The following is a 12,134-nucleotide window of genomic DNA, read 5'->3' on the forward strand; positions in this document are numbered from 1 at the left end:
CAGAAGGGAGCAGGTGTTGTGGGTGAGCTGCCAGAGACAACTGCTGTCATCCCTGACTATCCACACAGGAACTCTGTTCAAACACTCTACACAGGAGGGTAGGGTTGCTCCCCTGCTGGGCCATCACCTGCTTCCAGCGCTCTTCAGCACCAGACGGAATTGCCAGAGTGGTCCTGAAGTCCAGTCTCCTTCAAAAAGTATGGAGAAAAGAGGTGGAAACAGAATCAGACTTAAGAACAGGGGCAGGAGCTCTGTGGTGGTCTCCTGGATATTCTCTTAACACAGATCTCCTCTCCTGGAATTCTCACCACTGCTCATGATGTGAGCCTACTGAACAAGGCTCAAAAAGAAGTCACAGGCTTAAGGTCACGTATGGAGCAAGTGGCTGAAGCCCAATCCTCACTATGTTAAACAGAAATGGGAATTTATTTTCGTGGGAAAATGAGAAATTGAGAACAGCTAGATCCAGGGACTCAAATGATGTCTCCTGCTTCAGCTTTGTTCTTATCCTAGTTAGTGGTGACCAAAGTAGCCCTCAAAACTTTCAGGTATATCTGCCACCAATTTAGCAGCCAAAAGGAGAGTCACTCGTTCTTTGTAATTCTAGCTAAGTCTTAAGGGTGGCTTCTCTGGCTTGGGCCACATGTCCCATATCCACTGGAGACCAGTCAGCCCTGCCTGAACCATGTAAACTGAAAATGAGGGAAGGGAAGATCTCTAAAGAAAATTGAGGGACTCTTACTTGAAGCAGGGGAACAAATACTGAAGAGGAAGGGAAGCAGCAGATTCCAGGACAGACTTGTAGGTCTAGGGAAATCCAGAATGCAAGCCATGTCCGTCTTGTTTCAAAGGGCAGACCCTGTCTCTGCCCCCCGTGGAGGGGCTATGGCCTCCCTGGCATCACCAACAAATAGGGCCAGCAGGGTGTTAGCAATATTTATCTAAAAAACCTAGGAATGGAGCAAATCTTAATTCATTCATTAAACAGATGAGGATTATCTGCTAGGAGCCAGGCCCTGGTCAAGAAGATACTACAGTGAACAAGGCAGATTAAAATCCTTGTCCTCATGAAGCTGAAATTCTAGGGGGAGAGTCCCAATAAGTAAAATATGTAGTAAATCAGGTGATTATAAATGCTAAGGAGAAAAAGTAGGCAAAGCTATAGGGAGCATAATTATGTTTTTGTTTTTTAGGGGGGTACAATTTATTCATTCACTTATTTTTGCAGTACTAGGGATTGAGCCCAGGAGCACTCTGCCTCTGAGCTAGATCCTCAGACCTCCTTTCTAAAAAAAGTTTTGTTTTTGAGACAGGGCCTCATTAAGTTGCTATCTACCTGCCTCAACCTGCTGAGTAGCTGGGACTAAAGGTGCCCATCCATGGGAACCCCCATGTTTTTGTTTTTTGTTTATTTGGCAGTACTGGGGGTTGAACCCAGGGGCGCTCTACCACTGAACTACATTCCACCCCATTTTAATTTTTTATTTTGAGATAGCGTCTTGTTAAATTGCTGAGAGTCTTCTTAGTTGCCCTAGACTGGCCTCGAACTTGTGATCTTCTTGCCTCCCAAGTTGCTGGGATTACAGGTATACACCACTGTGCCTGGCAGAGGGTGCAGTTTAAATAAAGAAGCTGAGAAAGTCAAGGTAATAATTTGTTGCTATGTTATAACTGCCTTTAGAACAAACAGTAGTGAGGAAACAAGCTGCATGGATTCCTAGAGCAGCCCTGTCCAGTAGTAATGTAATGCAAGACACAAATGCAATTTAAAATCTTCTAGTAGACTAAAACAGTAAAAATAGATGAAATTAATTTTAATTATTTATGTTCTATTTTACCTGGTATGTCCAAAATATATCACTTCAATATATAGTCAATATAAAAATAATGAGAGCTGGGTGCAGTGGTGCATGTCTGTAATCCCAGCAGCTTGGGAGGCCTCAGCAATTGAGTGAGGCTCTAGGCAACTTAGAGCCTCACTTGCTGTCTCAAAATGAAAAATAAAAAGGGTTGGGGATATGCTTCAGTGGTAAAACCTCTGGGTTCAATCCTTAGTACAAAAATTTTATACACACACACACACACACACACACACACACACACACACACACATAAATAAATCTGGTCATGATACTTTTTTCATTGTCGAAATATTCCATAGTAATTTCTCCACATCATTGCACCCAGGGTGACGCTGTTCAAGGGAGAGTGCTGAGCAGAGGTGACAGGAAGTTCTAGTTGTGGTCAGTGGCTCCTCCTCTGGTTCAGTGAATTTCCCAGAGTTCTCCAAGGCCCTCCTGGGCCACCTCATGCATCTGGTCATTGTACTTTGGGACAGCTGAATTTGTGACCCAAGATAAGAAAATATTCTAGTAATCTGTGATTCCTGGTAGAGTGGCGATCACACTCTATAAGGGAGACCAAATAAAGTCTATTTTTTCAAAGACAAAAAAAAGTGGAAATTTTATTTAATTGATTTTGAAATAAAATTGTGAAGCAGCAGCTATGCATGAGTTTTGTAAAGTCTCAAAATATCAGCTTCTCTTTTATAAAAATGTGCCATTGTCTTTCTGGCCCAAAGATGACAATGACTGGTAAGACAATGACCCAGGTTGAACACCCCTAATCTGAAAATCTCAAATCTAAAAAGCCTCAAAATTTGAAAATTTTAAATACCAATATGATGCTACAAGTAGAAAATTCAACATCAGAAAGCTTCATTTCTTCTAAAAATTTTTATTTATTTATTTACTTACTTTTAAGATGGGGTCTCCCATGTTGCCCAGGCTGATCTTGAAGTCCTGGGCTCAAGGAATACTCCTACTTCAGTCTCCTGAGTAGCTGAGACTATAAGTGCCCACCATAGTACCTGGCTCAAACTAATTAAAAATATCAATATATATATAAAAGTACTTTTAGGTTATGTGTATAAGGTGAATCACAAATTAATTATATGTTTAGACTTGGGTCCCACCCCCAAGATGATTCACTATGTAGACACAAATATTCCAAAATCTAAATCAAATGCATTGGTCTTTAGCATTTCAAGTAAGGGAATTCTCAATTGGTATAACCATTAATTTTTTTTTTTTTTGGTACTAGGGATTGAATTCAGGGGCATTATACCACTGAGTTGTACTTCCAGTCCTTTTAAAATTTTATTTTAAAAGACAAGCTCTCCCTAAATTGCTGAGGACTTTGCTAAATTGCTGAGGCTGTCCTTGAACTTGCAATCCTCCTTCCTCAGCCCTTCTTCCTCTAGTCACCACTGACTTTTCTTGATTTTTCATTTTTGAAACTTGAACAAAACCAGGGGTGCTCTACCACTGAGAAACACCCCAGTCCTTCTTTCTTTCTTTTTTTAATGTTTTTTAGTTGTAGATGGACAAAATACCTTTATTTATTTCCATGTGGTGCTGAGGATCGAACCCAGTGCCTCACATGTGTTAGGCAAGCCCTCTACCACTGAGCTACACTTCGGCCCCACCATCATATTCTTGCTATTATATATGTGTATGTACAAACTCACACGTGCGCACGCTTGTGTACTTGCATGTTTTGGAAATTTCTGAGAGTACGCTGCAGACATGATGACTCTTTACTTCTAAATACTTTAGAAATAAATACTTTAGGGGCTGGGGGTGTGGCTCAAGCGGTAGCGTGCTTGCCTGGCATGCATGCGGCCCGGGTTCGATCCTTAGCACCACATACAAAGATGTTGTGTCCGCCAAAAACTAAAAAATAAATATTAAAAAAAATTTAAAAAAAAAGAAATACTTTAATGTGTGTGTCTTAAGAACAAGGGCGGGCTGGGTATGTAGCTCAATGACAGAAAACTCCCAAATGTGAGGCTCTGGGTTTGATTCCATAGTAATTTCTCCACTGCAAACAAAACAAACAAAACAAAAGGCACTCTCTTCTGCAATTAGAATATAGTTGTCTAAATCAGGAATTCTACAGATGTGGTAATGCACACTTCCCAGGAGGCTGAGACAGGAGAACCATGTGTTTCGAGGCCAGCCAGGGCAAATTTGTGAGACCTCATCTCAAAATAAAAAGGGCTGGCAATGTAGCTTAGTGGCATAGTACCCCTGTGTTTAACCCATAGTACTGGGGGAAAAATCAGGAAATTTTACAACTCAATTCAAATCTATTATTAACCCACAATCCATATTCTAAATTACTCCAACTTTATAGCAATTGCTTTATAGCAATTTTCTTGGACTAGGAGATTCTTTTTTAATAGACCAGGGCAAGGGGTTGAAAAATGTTAACAGTGGGCCTTGGCAGAGTGAAAGAATAGAGCAGTAGATAGTCCCAGAGCATCAGCAGAATCCCCTCCTTTACACAGAAGCATATGCTGAGCCCCAGACTTGGATGAGGAATTTTGTTTGGGAGGTGATCCAGGAAGCATCAGTGGGGAGAGTGAGGCAGGGCTGGGGAAGGCCAAGAATGGTATTCATGGGGTGGTGATCACTGTGGGCAACAGGGGCTCAATCCCATAAGGACCTCTGAGGAAGCTTGAACATGTATTATGATCGGCTCGATGGACAAGAGGCAGGTCTGGGCACTCATCCAGTGACTGCTGTTCCCCACAGGCCAAGGGTTGCCCCCAGGGGCACCAAAGCACCTTCTTTGACTCCCAGAAACCCTCCAGCAAAGAAGCAGAGAGGCAGGCTATGGGCAGGAAGCTGGCAGCCTGCTGGGAACCTGCTTCTGCAGCTGCAATTGAACTCAAGCTGGAGAGTTCAGTGGCAGGCAGAGGAAGTACCATCGCTGGCTGCTCACTGGTTCATAACAGTCATGTGATGGGGCCTATTACTATGCTCATTTCATAATAAGGGCACAAAGGTGCAAAGAGGTTGTTAAACCACTTGCCCATGACCATGTAATCAGTAAGTGCTAGAGCTACGATCAACTGGCATTCGAGTTCTATAGTCCTGCTCTTAACCTCCCCTTACCTGCACACCTCCTCTGTCAAAGGAGACATTCCCTCCACATCCTTCCTACTTTCAAACTCCATTCCTCCACAACACCCAGGTGAATGTCTCCTCCTCTGCTGACCCAGGTTGCTCAGCTCAGTGGGAAGCCTGCTGGTGGCTCCATCCTGTAGCTTATTAGGGCTCAAGATCATGTAGCCAGGTGGGAGGTAAGGCTGGAAGACATAACAGGGGCTGGATGGGTAGGACCCTGTTAGTTACTTTCTTTTTGTGTGTGTGGGGGGTGCCAGGGATTAAACCCAGGGGCACTTGACCACTGAGTCACATCCCCAGCCCTATTTTGTATTTTGTTTAGAGACAGTCTCACTGAGTTGTTTAATGCCTCGCTGTTGCTGAGGCTGGCTTTCAACTTGTGATCTTCCTGTCTCAGCCTCCTGAACAGCCTCCAAGTCAGTGGCGCATATTATAGATATGCGCCACTGACCTGGCACCCCATTAGTTACAAGTCTTCATTTTAATTCTGATATGGAGCCTGGACAGAGTTACCTTGATGGAAAAAACTGAGGCTGAGAGATGAATAGATGACTAAGGTCCCATGATGAAGACTATTCAGAGACAGAAGGAGAGGAGATGACACAGAGCAGTGCCACAGCTTTGTTGTCTGGGGCTCTCTAGGTCCTCACTAGCACCCTGTGTTTTTCCCCCTTGCCCCTATCAGGCCTTTATCCTCAGTGATCTTCCTCTTAGAAGTCTATAACTACTCTCTGAAAAACTCCTAATTCTTCAAATTTCAAGCCAACTTTATAAATGTTTGGGTACCTGGCTTCTCCATTGGGATTAGGGCAGTGACTGTCTTTTCTGTCTGGCCTCTCTTCAGTCAAGGTCTGGGTTCCTCTCTAAGGTCCTCCTTTCCTCAACTGCATCTGCAAGAATTCATCCCTCTTCTACTTTCTTAACTGACTTGGATGCAAATACAGCTCAGGGTTGCAAAATAATGTTCAGGGAAGGTTCGTATGGGAACAGGAGAAGGGGTATGCCTGTGTTTTGTGGGTCCATCTCCCTGCCCCCTGTCCCAGGGCCTTGCTAACAAAAATCCCAGCTTCTAGCTGAGGTTGGACTCCTCAGTCAGGTTTGAAGATGTGTAAGTTTCTAGATTTTGTGAAACACTGAAAAGAATATGAGATCCCCACTACTGCCTCAGCTCCACCTTTTCCTCTCCTGATTTATTACTTGATTTAAAAGGAGTCAACTGGAGTCTTTTTGAAATGAAGATAGGATGGGTCTCCTCCTTAGATTTACCCAAGAGAGAGAACAATGCCACTTCAACCAATTTGCCAGGCTAGAGGGCTTCAGAAGAGAAGAGACAGCTCCCTACACCCATTCTCTCTGAGAGAGCCAAATCCAGGTGTGGATGTGTCTTCAAAAATTCCCCATAAAATCCTTAAGAACAGGGAACTAAGCACATCCCCAATTTTATTCCTTTTGTGCAACAGTCCTGAGAGAGAAGGGGCACAAGAGTTAGAGTTGCCCCTTTAACAATCAAATAGGGATTCTTAAGCTGATCAGCTGGGGGTGAGACCCCACCCCTTCCTTGTGGTTCCAGTTTGACACAGTGTATGGGGGTGGGGCCAGTAAGCTTTTCAAAGGGAATTCTAGTCTTCTCACGGTTCAGCAGGGTATCTTTCCAAAGTGCTTCTCAGCAAAAAGTCTGCTTTTCTCAGAGTTAAATACAGGAAAGGGCAGTCCCGTTGAGAGCCAGGGGTAGATGTGTTCTCAGAGGTGAAGGAAGAGAAGGGTCTCAGGCTCTTTGTCCATGACAGAGGGAGGGGGCGTCTGGGCTCCCCATGACTCTGGGTAAGTAGATCTCCGCACAGCACTGTTCAGCCTCCCAGGCCACCCCAAGGGGATGGGGGGACTGACCTGTCACCATGTATCGGGCAAGGTCGGACATCTCTCACCGTCCACCACAGGGCTCTCTACGCCCACGTCGCCAGGAGAGCTGTTACCCAAATCTGGAGCTAGTTTCTCAAGACCTCTCATCTTCCATCAGATGGGTTCTCGAGCCCCTTCAAGGAGCCAGGCGGGCCCCTCTGCACCACTGAGAGAGCTCTCTGCCTGTCATCGTCCATCGGGTCGGATCTCCGGTGCTCCGGTGTCGTCGAGAGGGCTCTTTGGACCATCATCATCGTCAGGCGAGGTCCCCAGGGCCGCCGCGCCGCCGGGCTCCTCTGTCGGGCCCCGCGGGCGCACAAAAGCACCCAAGGCCTTGGCATGGTCGGAGCGCAGCAGCTGCAGCTGGCGCCGTCCGCGGCGGTACAGGTACTCGATGCGCAGCACGTCGGTGCGCGGTAGGCTGGCGTTCTGCCGGAACTCTGCCCGCACCCGCGCCTCGGCACCCGGCTTCCCGCGCCCAGCGCGCAGAAGCTCTCGGTAGAGGCTCAGAACTTGCCTCTGCAGCCGGCTGGGCCGGCTCATGATAGCAGCAGGGAGGCAGCAGCAGCAAAGGCCGGGGGGACAGCAGCCAAACAGCTGCACAAGCCAAAGGGCAAGGAAACAGTCACTTCCGCCGCGCGCCCTTCAAAAGCTCCGCCTCCCGCCTCCAGCTATCCGGAGCCTCCACTCCCGATTGGCTGTCATGGCAGTTACGTCACGACGCCCCGGGGAAGGGGCGGAGTCTTTGTAGCCCTGGCCCACCCAACGGGGAATTAGTGTCCTTGAGTGGACCGCGGTTCTCTCGATCCAGGCACCCGGGGGGAAGAGGGCTAGGCGCTCGGACTTTTAGGCTTTGGGTCAGAAAGTACCGGAGGTTCTGACCTAACCCCTTGGTCTTGGGAGGAGAGGGAGCTAGGGATGTGGACCCTTCTGTCCCCAAGGGCGTGGAGCACTGGGAGAGAAAAGACAGGCACAAACATTTTATTTTGCTTTGTCTTTTAAGGAGACGGGTTTCGCTGTGTTACCCAGGTTGGCCTAGAATTTCTGGGATCAAGTGATCCTCCGGAGCAGCTGGGACTACAGGCGCGATCCACCTGGCTCCAAGCACGTTGTCATTAGTTATTAAAAGCTGCGTGCGTTCGCTTCCTCAGGCCAGGTCTGCGTTAGGGGTCCCAGCCCTGGAGACTCCCAGAGGGAAGGGATTAAGGAATAAAATGCTGGGTCCGGGACAAGATTCTGTGTTTTGGAAGACAAGCAGAGAGAGGGAGAGAGCGCCAAGCTCAACGAGTTGGACTGGTCGCGCCCTCTGCGGGTGAGAGTCGGGTCCTGGGGCAGCAGCGGGAAAGTCCTTACCCGCAGTTAAAGCTCGAAGTCCCGTATGCTAAACAGCTTGGATGGGTTGACACTGTTTGAACCTCCTGGTCTGCTGCTGCAATTTCCTTGTAGTCCTAGCAGGCTGCTGAGAGGCCGGCAAGGAAACGCCCCCTCGGGTCCCCTTAGTACCAGCAGCAAAGGGAACCACTGGATAACCCCTGAGCCTCTGCCGGCATGCAACCAAGTCTCTGCACACGAGTGGGCAGCCCCGCTGGGCACTGGTTCTGCAGAAAGGATAGGTGGGTCAGGGTCAGAAGACGAAATGGAGTCCGGGAGTCTAGAGGGGATCAGAAACCACAGTGAATCCTGCCGGGTGTTTCTGTATCAACAAAGAGGAATAAGGTCTAAATCAAGAATGGTAGGATATTTGGAGCTGATGGGTTTGTAGGGTTTCATAATACTATTCTATTTGTGATACTTAAAATATTTTCTTTTTTTCCTTTTTTTTTTTTGAGTTGGGTAAAACAGAAACTTTATTCTGTGTGTACAAAGAACAGAGAGGGGAAAACTCATGCTCTAAAGACACTTGCTCTAAAGACAGTGTGGGTCAAGAGGGGCTCCTCTTGGACTGGGGCTGTCACTCAGTGGCACAGCGCTTACCTCACATGTGTGAGGCACTGGGTTTGATCCTCAGCACCACATAAAAATAAATAAATAAAGATATTGTGTCCATCTACAATTAAAAAATATTTTTAAAAAGAGGGGCTCCTCTTATGAGTGAAAGAACCGATAGCAGGGGTCAGGTCAAGGCGGGAAAAGGAGAATCATGAGCAGATTATCTTTTTGTGCTCTGTACCCAGCCAGTTTTGTGCTCGCCACACCACTGCATTTAGATTTTTCTGGTTTGGATTGATTTTGCAGATCTTCTGTCATGGTTCCTGTTGAGTAAGCATGCCGTTAGGCATGGTTGAAGCCAAGGAGACGACTTACCACTTTTTTACCCAAAAGGGGACTTAGAATGACCCTTTGGTTCCAGTCTCATTTCTCCAGCTATATTTGATATTTTTCTTTTAAGCACTTTCCTAAAAGAGAGATTTAGAGGGAGAAAATAAAGCCTTGGGGACCAATTGCATCTCTCTCACCAATGTCTTCATAATCTGTTTACTGAGCCCTCTGTGACAGGTACAATGCCACATGACTTTAATGTTTTATCATTTACCTTATAGGAATATGTGACACAGTATATTCATATAATAAAATGTGCAGTATAATGTATGCAATTGGTATCTTTACATTGCTACCTAATTTATATTATTTTATGTAATATTTTTATTTTGAAGTAGTAATTATTTCAAGGCCCTTTGTCACTGTGCCTTTCATTGGTGTTTGAAAAGCTCTAAGAACTCTCAAGATTCTGATATGTAGTGAGTATTGTCAACTCTGGCAATGGAATGGACACAATGGCAGATGTATCTGCTTTTCTGTATTGTTTTTCTTTCTGTGGCCATCTCTTCATTCCCAGGCTCACACAGGGGTTTAAACATCCATGCTTTTAGCTGGGTGCAGGCCTGTAATTCCAGCTACTTAGGAGACTTTGAGTCAGAAGGCTTATAAGTTAAAGGCCAGCTTTAGCAATTTAGCAAGACCCTCACTCAATATTTAAAAAGAAATAAAAAGGGCTAGGGGTGTAGGTCAGTGTAGAGAGTCCTGGATTTAATCCCTAGTGGCTCAGAAAAATTCATATTTTTCTATCAAGTGATCTTTCATTTCCTAGACAACTATGTCAACCAGGCTTAGGGTCTTTCTTTGCTTTCCAATGGACTCAAGGGGCTGCAAAATCTCAGCGACATACTGTCGTCCCCCCCCCAGCCCAGTGTCTATCTGTGGTTTTCTGATAATGGTCTCTCAGTGTGCCTTTGGGGATCTAGCTCCATTCGATATACCCAGACCTGGCCAAACAAAGATAAACAGAGCACTCCATCCCCCGGTTCCTTTGATCAATACAGGAATGAGCAAAGGGGCACTGGGACATGATTGTCAATAACTATCAGCCCTGGGATATCTGCTAAAATTGTTGATAAATAAGTGCTGCCTCCCTATTGGGATTGCTAACCTATATTAGGTAAGCCTGGACCAGTTGGAGGCCATCTTTGCTCCACAGACAAACAGGTGGTTTGAAAGTGAATTTATAGCTGGCTTCAAATATCCATCCTCCATTTCTTTCCTAGATTTTTTTTTTTCAGCATTGACGGTTGAACCCAGGGCTGCTCCACCGCTCAGTTACATCTCTAGCCTGCTTGCCTCAGCCTCCTGAGTAGCTGGGATTACAAGCATGTGAGCCACCATGCCTGGATTTTTAGAATTAGAATTTTTAGCTACACACGTGGCCACCCAGCTAAAAATACATTTTCCAGCCTTCTTTGCAGCCAGATGGTGTCTTTCCTGGAAGTGTTGGCCTATGGGAAGTACATGGAAGAGATGTGTGTCACTTCTAATTGTACCCTTAAAGGAAGGTGGCCTGACTTCATGACCTCCTTGTCCTGCCCTTTTCTCTGCCAATTTGCCTGAATATAGACATGGGGGGGGGGGGCGGAGCCAATGAGGGCAGAGCCACCTGATAGGAGTCTGTTTTGGAATAACCAAACTGGCTATACTTGGACTGTTAATGAGACAGAAATAGACTCCCATCAAGTTTAAGCCATGTAAATTTTGAGCCTTTTTGTAGCATTTGGACCAAGAGCTTACCGAATATAGAAGCTAACTCAGAAAAAGGAAAAACAGGGATGAATAAGTCCTAAATACATCATTTGAGTTCCTGAATCCAGTCATGCCTAAAGGCTTCACAGATAAGTAAAAGTAGATAAATTCCATTTTAACAGTTAGCTTCATTTTCTTTCATTTATGACTGAAAAAAAAAATACTGTGGTTCAGGGAACATCTTGGGATGAGATGTGAAAAACTCCGCCCCAGCATTAGAAGAGGATCCCTCTCACAGGGGCGTAACATCTATAGTGGAAGCAGCCACCTGGCCATACATACCAAATTTCAAAACTTATTAAGAAAAGAGGATTGTAAAACATCTCCTTGTTTTTATATTGACAGTGTATTGAAATGATAACATTTTGGACATAGCAGGTAAAATAGAACATCACTTATTAAAATTAATTTCACCTATTCTTACTGTTTTAGTGATTACTAAAAAATTTAAAATTGCATTTGTGTCTATTGGACGGGGCTGCACTACAAGTCCATGTGGCTTATTTTCTCACTACAGTTTGTTCTAAAGGCACAATTATAACATAGCAACAAAATTATTTCCTTGACTTCCTCAGCTTCTTTGTTTAAATTGCACCCCTGCCAAGCTCGGTGGCATATACCTGTAATCCCAGCAATTTGGGAGACTGAGACAGGAGGATTACAAGTTCAAGGCCAACCTGGGCAACTTAGTGAGATTCTCAGAAACCTAATGAGATGGTCTAAAAATAAAAAATGAAATGTGCAGGAGATGTAACCGAGTGGTAGAGTGCCCCTGGTTTAATCCCCAGTACTGAGTGCCTGGGTGACTGAGCATGGTGAAAAAACTTTCTAGACCCCTCTGTGCAAGCAGGGTTCCCACTGGTCTATTCTCAAGGGAATTTTTACTTTTATAGCCTTTATTTTTATAGCCATTTTATAGCAAGATGTGTGTGGTCTTGCCAATTCCTGAGATGCCCTCAAATCATCTTTCTAAACTGTCTCTGGGTAAAGCATGTAGTCTCATTTTAGTGAGTTAGAAAACTGTAAAAATTTTAACAGCCTCAACTTCCTTTGTCCCAGTTTTCATCAAACTTTTGTGGCTGAACTCCAAGGTTTTCAAATCTTTTCGCTCTGTTTTCTGCTTCTGATTATCATAGGAAATGTGACTAAAAGCTGCCATCAATATCCATGCCACACTGTCTGAATGCTGCG

The 12,134-nt window shown here is 45.1% G+C and overlaps 1 protein-coding gene across 1 annotated transcript; it reads right to left on the bottom strand.

Annotated features, from left to right (window-relative positions):
* Positions 1-6,396: 6,396 nt before the first annotated feature.
* Positions 6,397-7,522, bottom strand: Sdhaf1 (succinate dehydrogenase complex assembly factor 1). Its single transcript, XM_078033234.1, has one exon. It carries the CDS (start codon positions 7,413-7,415, stop codon positions 7,059-7,061), a length of 357 nt encoding a protein of 118 aa, XP_077889360.1. The 5' UTR covers positions 7,416-7,522; the 3' UTR covers positions 6,397-7,058.
* Positions 7,523-12,134: the final 4,612 nt, after the last annotated feature.

This window comes from Ictidomys tridecemlineatus, chromosome 15 (assembly GCF_052094955.1).
Source record: "Ictidomys tridecemlineatus isolate mIctTri1 chromosome 15, mIctTri1.hap1, whole genome shotgun sequence".
Taxonomy (NCBI): Eukaryota; Metazoa; Chordata; class Mammalia; order Rodentia; family Sciuridae; genus Ictidomys; species Ictidomys tridecemlineatus.